Source organism: Salvia hispanica, chromosome 5 (assembly GCF_023119035.1).
Source record: "Salvia hispanica cultivar TCC Black 2014 chromosome 5, UniMelb_Shisp_WGS_1.0, whole genome shotgun sequence".
NCBI lineage: Eukaryota > Viridiplantae > Streptophyta > Magnoliopsida > Lamiales > Lamiaceae > Salvia > Salvia hispanica.
Window position 1 is genome coordinate 15738346 of NC_062969.1, and position 13576 is coordinate 15751921.

Genomic DNA, 13576 nt, shown 5'->3' on the forward strand with positions numbered 1-13576 from the left:
TCTCTAGATTTTCCCGATCTAGTAATATTAAACACTCTATTACGAGCAAATCTATTCTGGATTTCATTATTATTTGAGTAACACAATTTTAATTTCAAATAGCATCAACTCCAATAAAGCTACTACTATTATTCCTCATCCAAATACTCTGGAAACTCATACAGTAAATTATTCACGTTAATTGACACTCAAATAAATAATAAATGTAGGTAATAATCATTCTGTAGAGTCACGGTTAAAGCAACAAATAATCATTCTGTAGTGTTGAGATTAAACAGTATTTATTACTATAGCTTCGTTTTTTCGTATGAAATCAAAACATTTCTGGTAGCTATGGCAGGCCCATAAACTGAAAGTGGATCATTCTTTATATAGTATAGGTAAATTAATACATTTATTCAACAAATTTTATTTCAATTTTTTTGGTTATAGTTTATAGTATAGTTAATTATATTTTGAAAATCAGAGCGTGTGATAAATTGGATTCAAATCCACAACAAAAAGACAAGAAAAAGAAAAGAAAAAAGAAAATCAAAGAGAAAAAAAAGACTCGTGAAGAAAAACAGCTGTAGTGTTGGTCGCTTATGATATTGGTGCTTCATCTATCCATCTTCTGCATTTTCACCTTTTTACTTGAAAAGAGGAAAGACAAGCTGGAGTTGGGGGTTTATGGGTAGTTCATCCATCTCAATTGCGTAGATCAGCGCGGGCTGGGTTCGATCCGTGTCGACTCAGTGCTGAATCGCCGTTGCTATGTTGTCTCGCCAGTGAGAGTGGGGGCGGCGACACACTGAAATGTCGGCTCCGCTAGCCGCATTTGAACGCCCGCGCAATGTCAACTCGAACACGGTATTTTTTTTGCACTCTAAGGATGTTTATTGCTTGTGTTCAACGGAAAGGCAAATTGAGGGTGCAGGTGTTTCATGTTCTTTTTCTAGTCTAGTAATTATCAATTTGAAAGTTTAAATTGACTGAAGGAAACTCAATTTTAGTATATAATCTCTTTCTTCCAAGTTTGGTTTGGAAGTTGCTAGGATCAATTTAATTGCTGTAGTTTTGGATTTCGAGTGTTTGTATGTTTCTTCAATGTCTTTTGTGGATGAATTGCAGATATTCAAGAGCGGGAATCTGCTCATCTCTTCCAAAGGTTAGAATTTCATACACACAACTTTAAGGAACGAGTTATTCTGTATTTTTTTCATGCTTTTGTCCTGATGTAGGATGTTGGTGAGGAAAAGGTAATAGAAGTGGTAGGAAGCTAAATTTCATGGCATTTTTGACATTGTTGAAAATGTGATTTAATGTTAGAACTTAGAATACAATGTAGAGTCAAGAAGAGCAATGAGTTGAATAAGCACAAACAAACCTATACATACTTCGGGTGATTGATTATATACGAATAATTTTTTGCACTCCATCCATAGCATTGCTAAAATCCAAACATTACATAATTGATTCTGATGCAATACAGATCATATGTGCCTTATAATTGCATTATTGCAATAAATTACTTAACTTTTTTATGCATGGTATATTCCCTTGTCCATGTAATTTTACAATGTGGGCTTGTTGTGCTGACTCTTGAACTAACTTAGCTTTTACAATGTGGGCAACTAGCTTAGTTACATTATGATTTGTTTAATGTTTCAAATTCCTTTTTGGGTTACTTGGATTTGACTCATGAATTTATGATGACATTTCTTATTGTAAACTTTACTTTCAGAAATGCAAATTTATTGAAAACTATTATGACTCCAATATTTGAAAAATCTACAATGTTAAATCTTCTTTTAAATAATAATCTCGACTTTCCTATATAGGTAGACGTACATGTTGGAATTTCTCTTTTGTAAAAAGGTACATTTTGATATGCATGCTTTCTCTGGCACATAAGTTCTTGAATTGTTGCCTTTCTTATGGTCAGTGAAGGGTTAAGTGATATAAGCCAAATTTCAAGTTGTAGAGGTTCATACCCGGTTTATGCTTGTGACTTGAGTCATTTGACTATGGAATCTGCGAAGCCAGTTTCATCCCTCAAGAACGCAGATATGCCATCTTATTCAAAGTTCCATGGGCTCTGTACTCAACACTTGTTTTATGGACCTTTATTTGATGGCTGGTAGGTTGATTTTCGTTGAGAAGAGATAACCATAACTCAAGCGGACATATATTTGATAACAGACAATAAGCCACCTATTTAGTCGTTAGTTGTGGAAAATCTCCCCCATTCCTTAGAAGGACAAATATTGTTTCAGGATCTGCATGTTCATGGAGCTAGACCATTATCAATGCAGCTTATAGTGGTAAATGTAGCTGCAGCTTTGACATTTGTTCAGAAACAAATTTACTATAATTAGAATGTGTATTTAACTAACAGCACTTGCATGGTGGGAGGGATTTCTCTGTCCGATCTGATGTGTGTTATATGATAACTTGTTGCTGTAAAGAATTAGTCAGCATTAGCTATTACCTCATATTTTGACTAATACAAGAATAATAGTACTTATTTGTTTTATTTTTAATGCCTTTCTTTCCTCTGCCACTTAAAACTTCGTGCAGGGTTAGGATGGAAGTCTTGGAAGAAGCGATGGTTTATCCTTACCCGTGCCTCTTTGGTTTTCTTTAAGAACGACCCGGTTAGTTCTGCTGAGATTCCTATTTTTCTCGTTCTTTATGATATTGGAATTGAGAAGCAGTCTCACATTATGCTTTGCGTGGCTTTTAGTTTTTATAAATTCTGACCTATCAATATCATCACTTTAACTTTACATGTAGAGTGCACTTCCACAGCGTGGTGGTGAAGTAAATCTAACTTTGGGTGGCATTGATTTGAATAATTCAGGGAGGTAGTGATTTAATGTTCTCTCCTTTTCTGCTGCTTTTTCTTGTTTTTCCCACTATAATAATAATCTCTTCCAATGTGTAGTGTTGTAGTTAGAGAGGACAAGAAATTGCTGACTGTTTTGTTCCCTGATGGACGTGATGGCCGAGCATTTACTCTTAAGGTGCATAAAAGATCATAGATTTATTCTTTATCTTCGCACTTGTTAAACCTTTTCTCAGATAAGTTGATGGATCCCACACAACTGAATTAATCAGTATGTAGCTTGTGAGATAATCTTCTGCTCTCTCTCTCTCTTTTTTTTTTTTAATACCCTCTCTGTTTCAATATTTCAGGCAGAGACTTCTGAGGACTTGTATGAGTGGAAGACAGCCCTAGAGCATGCTCTTGCACAAGCACCAAGTGCTGCTCTTGTGATGGGACATAATGGGATATTTAGAAGTGATACAAATGATGCGCCTGAAGGTTCATTTCATCAATGTCGGTACCAACTATTCTTCATCCTTGTTCTTCAACCAACACTGTTTTGGAGCTATATGGGAGGTCCATTGACCCCTTTATAGTAATACTGTTATATTTATAGTCCTATTATGGATGGACATTCTAATGGGATCATATACAATCCAGGGAGAGAAAGACGGCCAGTTAAATCTTTGGTTGTCGGACGCCCAATTTTGCTAGCCCTGGAGGATATAGACGGAGGCCCATCCTTCTTGGAAAAAGCACTTAGGTTTCTTGAGAAGTATGGTAAGACTTTATTTTGTCTTCTTGAAATGTCTGGAGTATTCACCTATGAACTTGATTATCGTGAGATTTTGAACTCATAGGTTTTCATTATCTGAGCTAAGATATGATGTAAGATACATTGACTTATAAAATCATTTCACTTATGATATGATGCATAATTTTTTTTTCTATCTCGAGAGTTTTTTGATATGTTTTATCTATCTTGAGAGTTTTTTGATATGCAGTCAAATTATTGAATAGGAATTGAAGTGGAAGGAATTCTGCGGCAGTCTGCAGATGTTGAAGAAGTGGAGCGAAGAGTTAAGGAATATGAACAAGGTTTTCGTCATTCATGTTTATGTGATTGAGGAGACTTATTTCTTTCATTTACTATTAGGAGTGCAATGGACCAATTGCTTTGTTTGATCATAATGCAGATAGAGGTCAAAGTACTTTGGATAGTATTTCTATCCTTACGTTGCTTTATTTGATCATAATGCAGATATAGGTCTATTAGTTTAGATAGTTATATATTCTGACACGCCAGTTTCTAAATTGTGTATTAAGACTGTTTTTGCAAACTTAAAAGCATCATTGGCCTTTTATGTCTAGTTAGTGTTGGTATAGAGGACTCAAAATCATAGTGTAGGGAAGAGTGAAAACCAGAGAAACCTCTAATTGTTGAATTGATCCATCAATAGATGACAGTGGATAACTACTATGTATCCATATATGGAGAAGATATTTTCTATTCAAATGTCAATTGACAAATTATTGCCTTCATCTAGATACGTAATGACTTGTGCAGTCTCTGCAAAAGGCAGTTGCCGTTTATTTATATCTGAATCTGCCAATCTGGGATCTTCATACTAGAAATCTGCAGCGTCTCTGATACTAGGAACACATAAAATATTAGTTTACCTGCCCTTTCATCCATCCTTAGTTGTCAACTTGAGTAAATACTCTTTTACTTACTATGACATGCATACCAACTGGACAGCTTCTTGGTTGTAGGCAAGAATGAATTCGGTCATGATGAGGATGCTCATGTCATTGGTGACTGCGTTAAGGTTGGTTTCCTATTTGGTAACTAATTCTCGATTTGTACTTTGTGTAATGACAATTTATGAAGTTTAGTCTCCTTCAGCATGTTCTTAGGGAACTACCTTCATCTCCTGTTCCTGCATCGTGCTGTACTGCATTGTTGGAAGCCTATAGTAAGCTCTTCTCTATTATGAAATGTTTGTGCCAAATCCTCAATCTGATTTGCTTGCTTATCATGCTAAAATCTTCTTCGTTTTGGTGGTGTTTTCAATAACTTGATTCCCTTTTGGCCGTCTTCAGAAGTTGACCGCAAGGAGTCACGGGTGAATGCTATGCTAACGGCGATAAAAGAAACATTTCCGGAGCCCAATAGACGCCTCCTACAGAGGTATACATCACCCAACATTTACTCACATATGCAATGTGTGTAATTTACTAATTTTTGACTTTTTAAATTGACGTGGTTCATTTTATCGTAATTTCATACCAAAACCAAGCCCAAGATAAACTGTACAAGATGTGTTGATGATTTTATGAAGCCAAACCAAAATGTATTAGTACCAAAACCGAACCAAATGAAACCATATTACGTTTTGGTGGGGTTTTTTTGGTAGTTTTTTTTTTTTTTTTTTAATTTTTTTCTACTTAAAAGTAATAAAAAAATATTATATTTAATAATGTTCTTTTCATCACATGTTTTAAACTTCGAAGTTCCAAATGAGTGTGAATCATGATATTTATAAATGAGCAAATAAAAAATATACTACTCCCTCCACCCACAAAACATTTGCCACATTGTGGACTGTTTGGGTTAAAATAAAATGGTTAGTAGTGTGTGAGTGGAGTAAGGGTCTTACTTTAAATATATGGCTAATATTGTGAGTTGTGTGGACTCCACTATTTTAAATGGAAAGTGATTTTTTTTGTGGATTGTACTGAAAAGGATTTTTTGCCAAATTTTCGTATATGAAAGGAGTGTAATATTTTATATAGCATACTGTAAATTTGTCAGAAAACTGTTTTTTTTTCAAATGGTTTACTCTAAATTTTATATGTTTGTAACAATAATAATACTACTAATTATTATTATTATAATAATGACGAATCAATAAATAAATTTATAATATCTAATAATCTAAATTATACTATATTACTATTATAGTTTATGGTGTGGTTTGGTTTACAATTTTTATACAAGCCAAACCTAAACCGCAAAACATAATTGTTAAAAACATTAACCAGACTGTGTTTCTAAAGCCGTAAACCAGACCAAACCGCACAGCTACAGTTTGGTTTGTAGTTTAAACTGTATTGTGAACACCCCTTGAGAAGCTTATTATTGTTGAAGTTTGCTCACTTTACTGTGGTATGCTGTCTACAATTCCCATACTTAGAAGATAAGCTCCAACGACAAACAATTCACGTGACTGTATAACAAATTATTAGTCTTGGATAGTGGCAAGAGTCTTACTGAAAAACTTCATCCTTTCTCCAGACACAATACTTCTTTCCTTTTGCTGATGTTCTATTCATACATTTGATACCGAATGTAAAAAACGAAAGGGAAGACAGAGACTTGAAATATGAATAAACCGACTAAATGAAACACAGGTCAACTAGGTCTTTCTCTCATATTGCTTTGACTACTACAGCTGATTCTTATGCGTTTCAAGCATGTATATGTGAAGCAGAATCTCAATTTATACATTGAAATATGGTGTATCCTGATATTGCGAGCTTTGAGTAGATGTTTTCTTATATTCTTTCTTCAATCTCATTTGATTGTTATTCTATGTTTGCAGAGTTCTCAAGATGATGCATACCATTTCCGCACATGCTTCTGAGAATCGAATGACTCCATCTGCAGTTGCTGCTTGTATGGCTCCCTTGCTCTTGCGGCCACTTTTAGCTGGTGAATGCGAACTAGAGGATGATTATGATTCTAATGGAGATAACTCTGCCCAGCTTCTTGCTGCCGCCAATGCAGCTAATAATGCCCAAGCAATTATTACTACACTGCTGGAGGAATATAAGAATGTTTTTGATGTATGTTCTAAATCGTTGCTATTTTCCACACTGGCTGACTTCCTGGCGGACGTTTATCTCTATTTTATGCTATAGATGTCTACTTTCTTACATGGAAAAATGTCTCTTTTTACTTAATTGCCCTTCTGACACTAAAACTTCATTTTTATTTTCTTGTGAATCTGGAAATATTTAACCTCTGAGAAATCCAGTTAAATGCTGATATCTTTAACTCATGTGTTCTTAATTAGTTTTGTAAAGCCATCTCATGATGGAAATGCTTAACCTAGTGTTAAAAAAATGTTCTGCCTTGTTTCACGTCAGCTGACTGATGGTTACATAATCATCAGCTGAATGATAGTAGTTCAATAGTTCAGCTAAACTACAAGCCAGCATATGCTCCTCTAATTTTTATGGTTTGTAATGTTGATACAAGTCTTTTTCATGACTATAACTTTCACTAGTATATGAAACGTGATTGGATAATTTTTTATGGTTTGTAATGTTGATACAAGTCTTTTTCTTGGTTGCTCCCTTTAACTACGATGCTCTTTCAGGATGATAGTCTGAACAGATGTTCAATATCTGCGGAATCTCAAACTGATACTAGTGGAAGTGAAGATTCAAGTGTTGATGAACATCCGGACATAAAAATCAATGGTTATCAAGATGCTGAAAATGAAGTTCATCTTGAAGCTGATTATGGTCGTGGACGTAGGCACAGTGTGAAGTTAAGTCAAAGCAGTGGCTCTTCCAGTGATCTGTATGACTATAAGGTTCTCTTACTCTCCCTCTCCTCCTCCCCCTCTCCCTCTCCCTCTCCCCCACTGTGCCTCTTCCTCCATTCCAGAATGCTATTTTATCCTAGGCATTCTTAGATACTTTAAAGAACTTCCATTTTTTAGTATTAATATGGCTATGAATCTGTTTTCCATATGATTTTAGAATGCTGTATCTGTTTAACTGTGATAACTTTGCTGGGATCGGGAGTTTTGCTTAAATTTGGTCTCACATTTTGCGGCTAAGACTTTTATAGAAAGAAAATAAAACACCCAAATGCATAATCATCATCAATGAAGCTGATGCTCAATGTTACTTCAATCAGTATAATTTTTTGTCAAAACAACAAAAGTTGTTACCTCAAATTGATGCAAAAAAGATAACAATAGTTACTCCTAGGTGGTGTATTTCTTGAATTTCATTTATAGATAAAATAAAATTTAAATATGGATAAAAACATTAATTGTAGTTAGAAAGTGAAAACAGTAGTTATGAAAAAAGATTAGTTCAATGTGATAAAACTAATGGATCAAGAAATAACTTCCAGAGCGGGAGAGGAGATGATAAAGCCTAAAGTTAATATTTAAATTGCTAACTCCATGAGAATGTAATCCCTGTTCATTTATTTAACGAAACATAGATTTTAAATTTTGTTTGATTACAAATTTAACAAAAGATTAGTTCAATGTGATAAAACTAATGGATCAAGAAATAACTTCCAGAGCGGGAGAGGAGATGATAAAGCCTAAAGTTAATATTTAAATTGCTAACTCCATGAGAATGTAATCCCTGTTCATTTATTTAACGAAACATAGATTTTAAATTTTGTTTGATTACAAATTTAAGCCCTTCGAAAGAGTTTGCTTAAATAGCTTTGTTTCAGATCCTTGTCCAAATAAATTTAGGAACCTTGCAAATCTCCAGTCACTCTTTCAATTCATTGGACTAGTGGAAAATATTAAATACTCCCTCCGTCCACGAGAGGAGTCCTGTTTTTCCATTTCGGTCCGTCCGTGAATAGGAGTGTCGGTTCATTTTTACCATAAATGGCAATAGACCTTACATTCCACTAACTCATTTCACGCACATTTCATTTGACACTAATATATACAAGGGGAAACCATATTCCATTAACTTTTGTCCACCCACTTTTCTTAAAATTTCTTAAAACCCATACCGGAAAGAAATGAGACTCCTAATGGTGGACCCATACCGGAAAGAAATGAGACTCCTAATGGTGGACAGAGGGAGTAAAACCTAGGGGCTCGAATTATATGCAGAGTGAATACTTTCTAGATCTTACTAGTCATGGCTTTGAATCCGATAATTACATGATATATTAGGAATTATTTTAATATAAATCTGATCTAACTCGTCTACTTAGTTAAACAAATGAACAACAATGAATATTACTTGCATTGACAAAGTTGTTTCTAACTGTTTTCCAACTGCAGTTTTATACACTTCATTTTTTTTATTTCATGTGGTTACTGACTCAAGATGTATAATTGGTGCATTTTTTATGAACTGCTTGCTAAATGTCCTTTTTTTGCATTTTTTATGATCAGGCCATTGGGAATAATGATTCAGATGATGGATCTTCCTTGCACAATCGTGCTTTAAGTTTAGCAACAGTAAATGCAAAGTTGGACTCTAGACTTTTAGCTGCAGCTGGTTCAGTTAATGAGCAACTTGACGAACAGCGGAAGGTATGTGAAAATGCAATTGGTGCCTCTTCTGATGTACACGGTGATGAATCACAGCGATCTATGGGAGATATTTTGTCCTGTGTGGATCAAGAGCTACATCAATCTACTCCTGGACATGACATGCTACCTGATAAGCCAATGCCCAAACATTCCAGTCTCAGTGCCAAGAAATCAATGTTCTGGGGGAGGAAAAATGTAAGTTTTTCCTTTTATTGTGTAAAAGAACCGGAGACTAAAACCGCTAGGGGTGGATGGAGGTTAATTTCATTTGTAAATAGTGCAAAACAATGCTCTGAAAAGTTAACGCTTGGTGCGGTTATGGATTAATGCAACTTCCACCTGCGCATATTTTGATTTGGCTAATCTATTTTAACTTTGCCTCAACAGTATCAGTACCATTCCTAATATAACAGAGAGGCGTATTTTAATTCTTTCAATCTCTTGCGCTTGTCTGTTCAACCCATTCCACTACAGTTTTGGAGCTTATTATTTTTGTTATGGCTAAATGCATGCAGATGGACATTTACATGTTGGTTGTAATTTCCAGCAAACATTTCCCTTTAGTTATTTGGAGATGTTGGATTGCTCTTCACCCTCTAATATCTTGTGCTGTTACTGTAGTCATGCACTGTAGTTCAAATTAACAGATTAAGATTTTCATGCTGTGGCGAAGAAAAGATCACATTAGTTAATTTGTTTGTAATTTTTGAAAACTTCTTTGCATTAGATGTTATGCCATTTCCAATGAATAATTTGTTAGATTAATATGCAAGACCTGAAATTTTGGATAATAGTTTGTAATGCATAAATACTCTTTTCGGTCCATTTCTTATATTTCTTAAGTTCATCAATGTTGTGTACAAAATAAAGATTTTTGGACCAGATTTTTGATGCATGAGTACTCGTAAAGGCTTTTCTCTATCTATAATAAAAACTGAATCACTTCTATTATTCATTACGTAATTGAGTTTCTACTCTTTTCTGTTTTTTTCAGGCCCGAAAAACTCCTTCAACAGAGTCAATTAGTTCTTCTGGTGAAGAAGAGTAAGATTTTCTCTCTATTTTGCTTGGTTTGTAATTGGAAACTGATTGTTTTAGGTAGCTCTTGGGTTGTTGGATGTGAGTTGATTTTAAACAACTTGATGTCTCATATACTTCATCATCTTCATTGTTTTATTGTTTCTCTCTTAATGCTATTTATATTTGCATTGTTTAATGGGTAACCTGTTTGCAGGTACACCAGTATATATATTTTTTCCAGTTGTTTGAGTTGTTTTCACATTTAAGTCCTTTGAAACAAATTTTATATTCCTACATCACAGGGGTTGTATAGTATATTCACATTGTGAAAAGGAAGATGTATAATGACTCAGTTTTATACTACCTGCTAGAATTTGATATGCATATACGGGTTGTAGTATTCAAAGGGAAAAAGAGATGTTCCTTCGCATATTTTATATATGGAAAACCAAAAACTTCAGTTGTTTTCTTAAATAAGGAAATTGACTTTTATCTCTTACATATATCCCTGAGGATGCATGTGTTAAATCCAATGCTCTCTATGTTTCTATCTAAAAATGAAGAGTTCTCACCCTCCTTTCTTTTTGCAAAATGCGAAAATCACAGGACCATTAAATAAAAATTGTTGTTGCTGAAACTTTTCAAACTTCATTTCTTTTGTATATGTCTATTAAAAGTTTATTGTGATGTTTAAGCTCAGGTATTTTGTTTTATAGGCTTGCCATCCAGAGATTGGAGACAACAAAGAATGATTTGCGTCAGAGGATTGCAAAAGAGGTACTCCCTCTGTCCCTCGAAACTCTTCCATAGCTTTTCAGGTTGGGTCTTAACAAATGTTAGGTAAGTGTGTAGAAAAGTGGAAAAAGGGTCCCACATTTATTGTAGTGTAGGTAAAATATAATGAGTTAGTGGTGGGGTAGTAATCTAGTATACAAAAATGGAATGATAAATGTTTTGAGGGACATGTTTAAATGGAAAAATGGGTAGAGCTTTAAGGGATGGGGAGTAATTATTAGTTTTAGAGAGTGTATGTGCCTTATAATGACTAGATAGTTTGGCATTAGAGTCTAATTTTCATCTTGTTAGGCAAGAGGAAATGCAATTTTACAAGCTAGCTTGGAGAGAAGAAAGCAAGCTTTGCATGAGCGTCGGTTGGCACTTGAACAAGATGTGAGTGTTTTTAATCCTTTTTACTGTTTGCTTTATATTATCCATAACATTGCCAGCATTTTGAATGAGCATATTAAAATGGTGTTGATCTAGCCTTTTCTCCAAATGCTCTTCTTCAAATTATAATTCGTATTCTCACTAGATGTTTAAACTAATACATAGTCATTTGGTCTCATTTGTAAAAGCGTTAGGCCTGTTATACCTGTAGAGGTGGTTATCCTTTTCCATTCCTTATTCTCTAAATTTAGTGTCCAGAGGTCTTTGGCTAAAATGGTTTCTGGTACACTGTAATGAAAATAGATGATTCTTGTGGCAGCATATAATTTTGTCTTGCCACTTCAGTTTCTGGCACCAAGTACGTTCTTTTATGTTATTCCTGCTGCACAGACTGGTCTGGCATGTTATGCTGACTTTGCCTCTTCTCTCTGTTAGGTAACTAGGCTGCAAGAACAGTTACAAGCTGAGAGAGATTTACGAGCAGCTCTTGAAGTTGGCTTAAGCATGTCTTCTGACCAGTTTCCTGGCACCCGCGGCATGGATTCCAAGGTCTTTGTCAATTCCTTTGTGTCTCTAAGCGTATAGATAACTAGATGCTAAAAAACATTATTCCCTGTAAAGACGAGGGCTGAGCTTGAGGAAATAGCTCTCGCTGAGGCAGATGTAGCCAGATTGAAGCAGAAAGTTGCTGAGCTTCACCATCAGCTAAACCAGCAGCGTCAGCACCACTATGGATCTCTTCCAGATGTAAATGATTCTCATCAACAAGCTCCGACTCAAAGTTTGCCGCAGTGAGTCAAAATCCTATCGTGTCATCGGTGATGTGTTTATGATCTTAGACCGATAAAATGCCTCCAGAAATATGGGTGAATGAACAATTAATATGGGTGAACAAATATTTCTAAAAAACATACGGAGTACAGATAAACTTAGTAGGGAAGGTTAATTTGCTGAAGTCTTTTACTTTCAAATAAAATCCCAACATTCATACTTGGTATTTAATGCAGAAAGCATTTCCAACAAGATTTTGACACAACGCTTGCTGTTTGTAACCATGAAAGGAAACAAAGGAACGAGGTGACCCCTTTTCCTTAATAGCTTGCAGTGCTCCTTTTAAATTCTCTGTTACTTTTGAGTTTCTATTTCTCCCATTATGTACTTACCTTATGGTTCCTGCATTCCCTTTCTATTTTGACTTTTCCTGTGTTTTGAAAAAATCACCATTTTGAGTTTAGTGTCAACCAGAAAATTTTGATAGATGCATGTTTTGCCAAAAATTATGCATCTTGCCAAGCCTTCCTGCCTTGATGGTCTGCCATGTAATTTCGACTAAAAGTTTCATAAATGCATTTCTTCAGACCATTCGATTTCGATTCATAATTACATCTTATTAATCCTCTCATGCTACTTTAATTTGGAAATGGTCTGCAGGAATTGACAGACCTGAGAAATATCAATGGACCATTGTCAACATCAGGCGTCAGTAACAAGCAGGCTTCTTGGAAGCAATTTGTAGAACCAACAAACCCGAGCGATTCTAAAAATGGTGAAGCATCCAAAAGCTTACCAACTGACAATCTTTGTGATGTTGATTCTGCATCTCTGCCCTCTACTTCTAAGGTGGCTGAGGTAAGAAAGGATATATTCAGTTTTCTTCAACAATCCATCAAGGTGATGGTATAAGACAAATTGCTCACATTTGAAACATAAGGTTCTGAGAATAATTTTTAGGGTTCGATTTTGATGTTTAAGTGGTGAGTAACATCTCGTTGTCTTTTCTACGATGCTCTTGTTTAATTTCTGGATCCAATATGTGCAGGTGGTGGAAAATCCTCGAAACCTAGCAGCCGCGTCGTCGACATTGGTGGAATTGACAACGCGGTTGGACTTCTTCAAGGAGAGGAGGTCACAGCTGATGGAACAACTCCACAAGCTGGATTTAAACTATGGATCAATGCCTCATGATTTTGTGTATAGACTTTCTTCTCCTCCTTGGAACTAATCAAAATCCCCCTTTTGTACATTCTCTTCCTTTCTCCTCTTAACACTTCAAACTACTATTGTTTGTATGAAATGTAGATTGGTGCGAGTTTTATAAATTTTTGATACTGCTAGTAAATGTGACGCCACTTATAGGTCATGAATATGTATTATGTTTGGTTGGGGCTAGAATACAGTTCGATATGCAAAATTATAAATATTCAATATATATTATGTTTGGTTCATGAAATTAAATCCCACAATTTAGTCCTAGATGAATAAT

At 35.0% G+C, this 13576-nt stretch overlaps 1 protein-coding gene across 2 annotated transcripts; it reads left to right on the forward strand.

Moving 5' to 3' along the window:
• Positions 1–508: 508 nt before the first annotated feature.
• Positions 509–13538, forward strand: LOC125190212 (rho GTPase-activating protein 7-like). Of its 2 annotated transcripts, none has more exons than XM_048087440.1 (22): positions 509–849; positions 1111–1147; positions 2560–2636; positions 2776–2846; positions 2927–3005; positions 3178–3322; positions 3470–3589; positions 3830–3907; positions 4583–4638; positions 4716–4785; positions 4913–5000; positions 6415–6658; positions 7195–7413; positions 8986–9321; positions 10121–10170; positions 10863–10923; positions 11233–11316; positions 11749–11862; positions 11935–12104; positions 12321–12390; positions 12745–12942; positions 13133–13538. In XM_048087440.1, the coding sequence occupies exons 1-22, from the start codon at positions 796–798 to the stop codon at positions 13313–13315; spliced, it is 2604 nt and encodes an 867-aa protein (XP_047943397.1). In that variant the 5' UTR covers positions 509–795; the 3' UTR covers positions 13316–13538. The 2 variants fall into 2 exon arrangements, with proteins under 2 accessions (XP_047943397.1, XP_047943398.1); XM_048087441.1 differs by having other exon boundaries at positions 4916–5000.
• The last annotated feature ends 38 nt before the right edge of the window (positions 13539–13576 follow it).

What these genes read in the sequence shown, in the direction of transcription:
- LOC125190212 (XM_048087440.1), top strand. Translation starts at nt 796, where the DNA reads ATGTCGGCTCCGCTAGCCGCATTTGAACGCCCGCGCAATGTCAACTCG. An exon ending in GCAATGTCAACTCGAACACG is followed by an intron (nt 850 to 1,110) that starts GTATTTTTTTTG and finishes GATGAATTGCAG; the next exon opens with ATATTCAAGAGCGGGAATCT. An exon ending in GTCAGAGGATTGCAAAAGAG is followed by an intron (nt 10,924 to 11,232) that starts GTACTCCCTCTG and finishes TCATCTTGTTAG; the next exon opens with GCAAGAGGAAATGCAATTTT.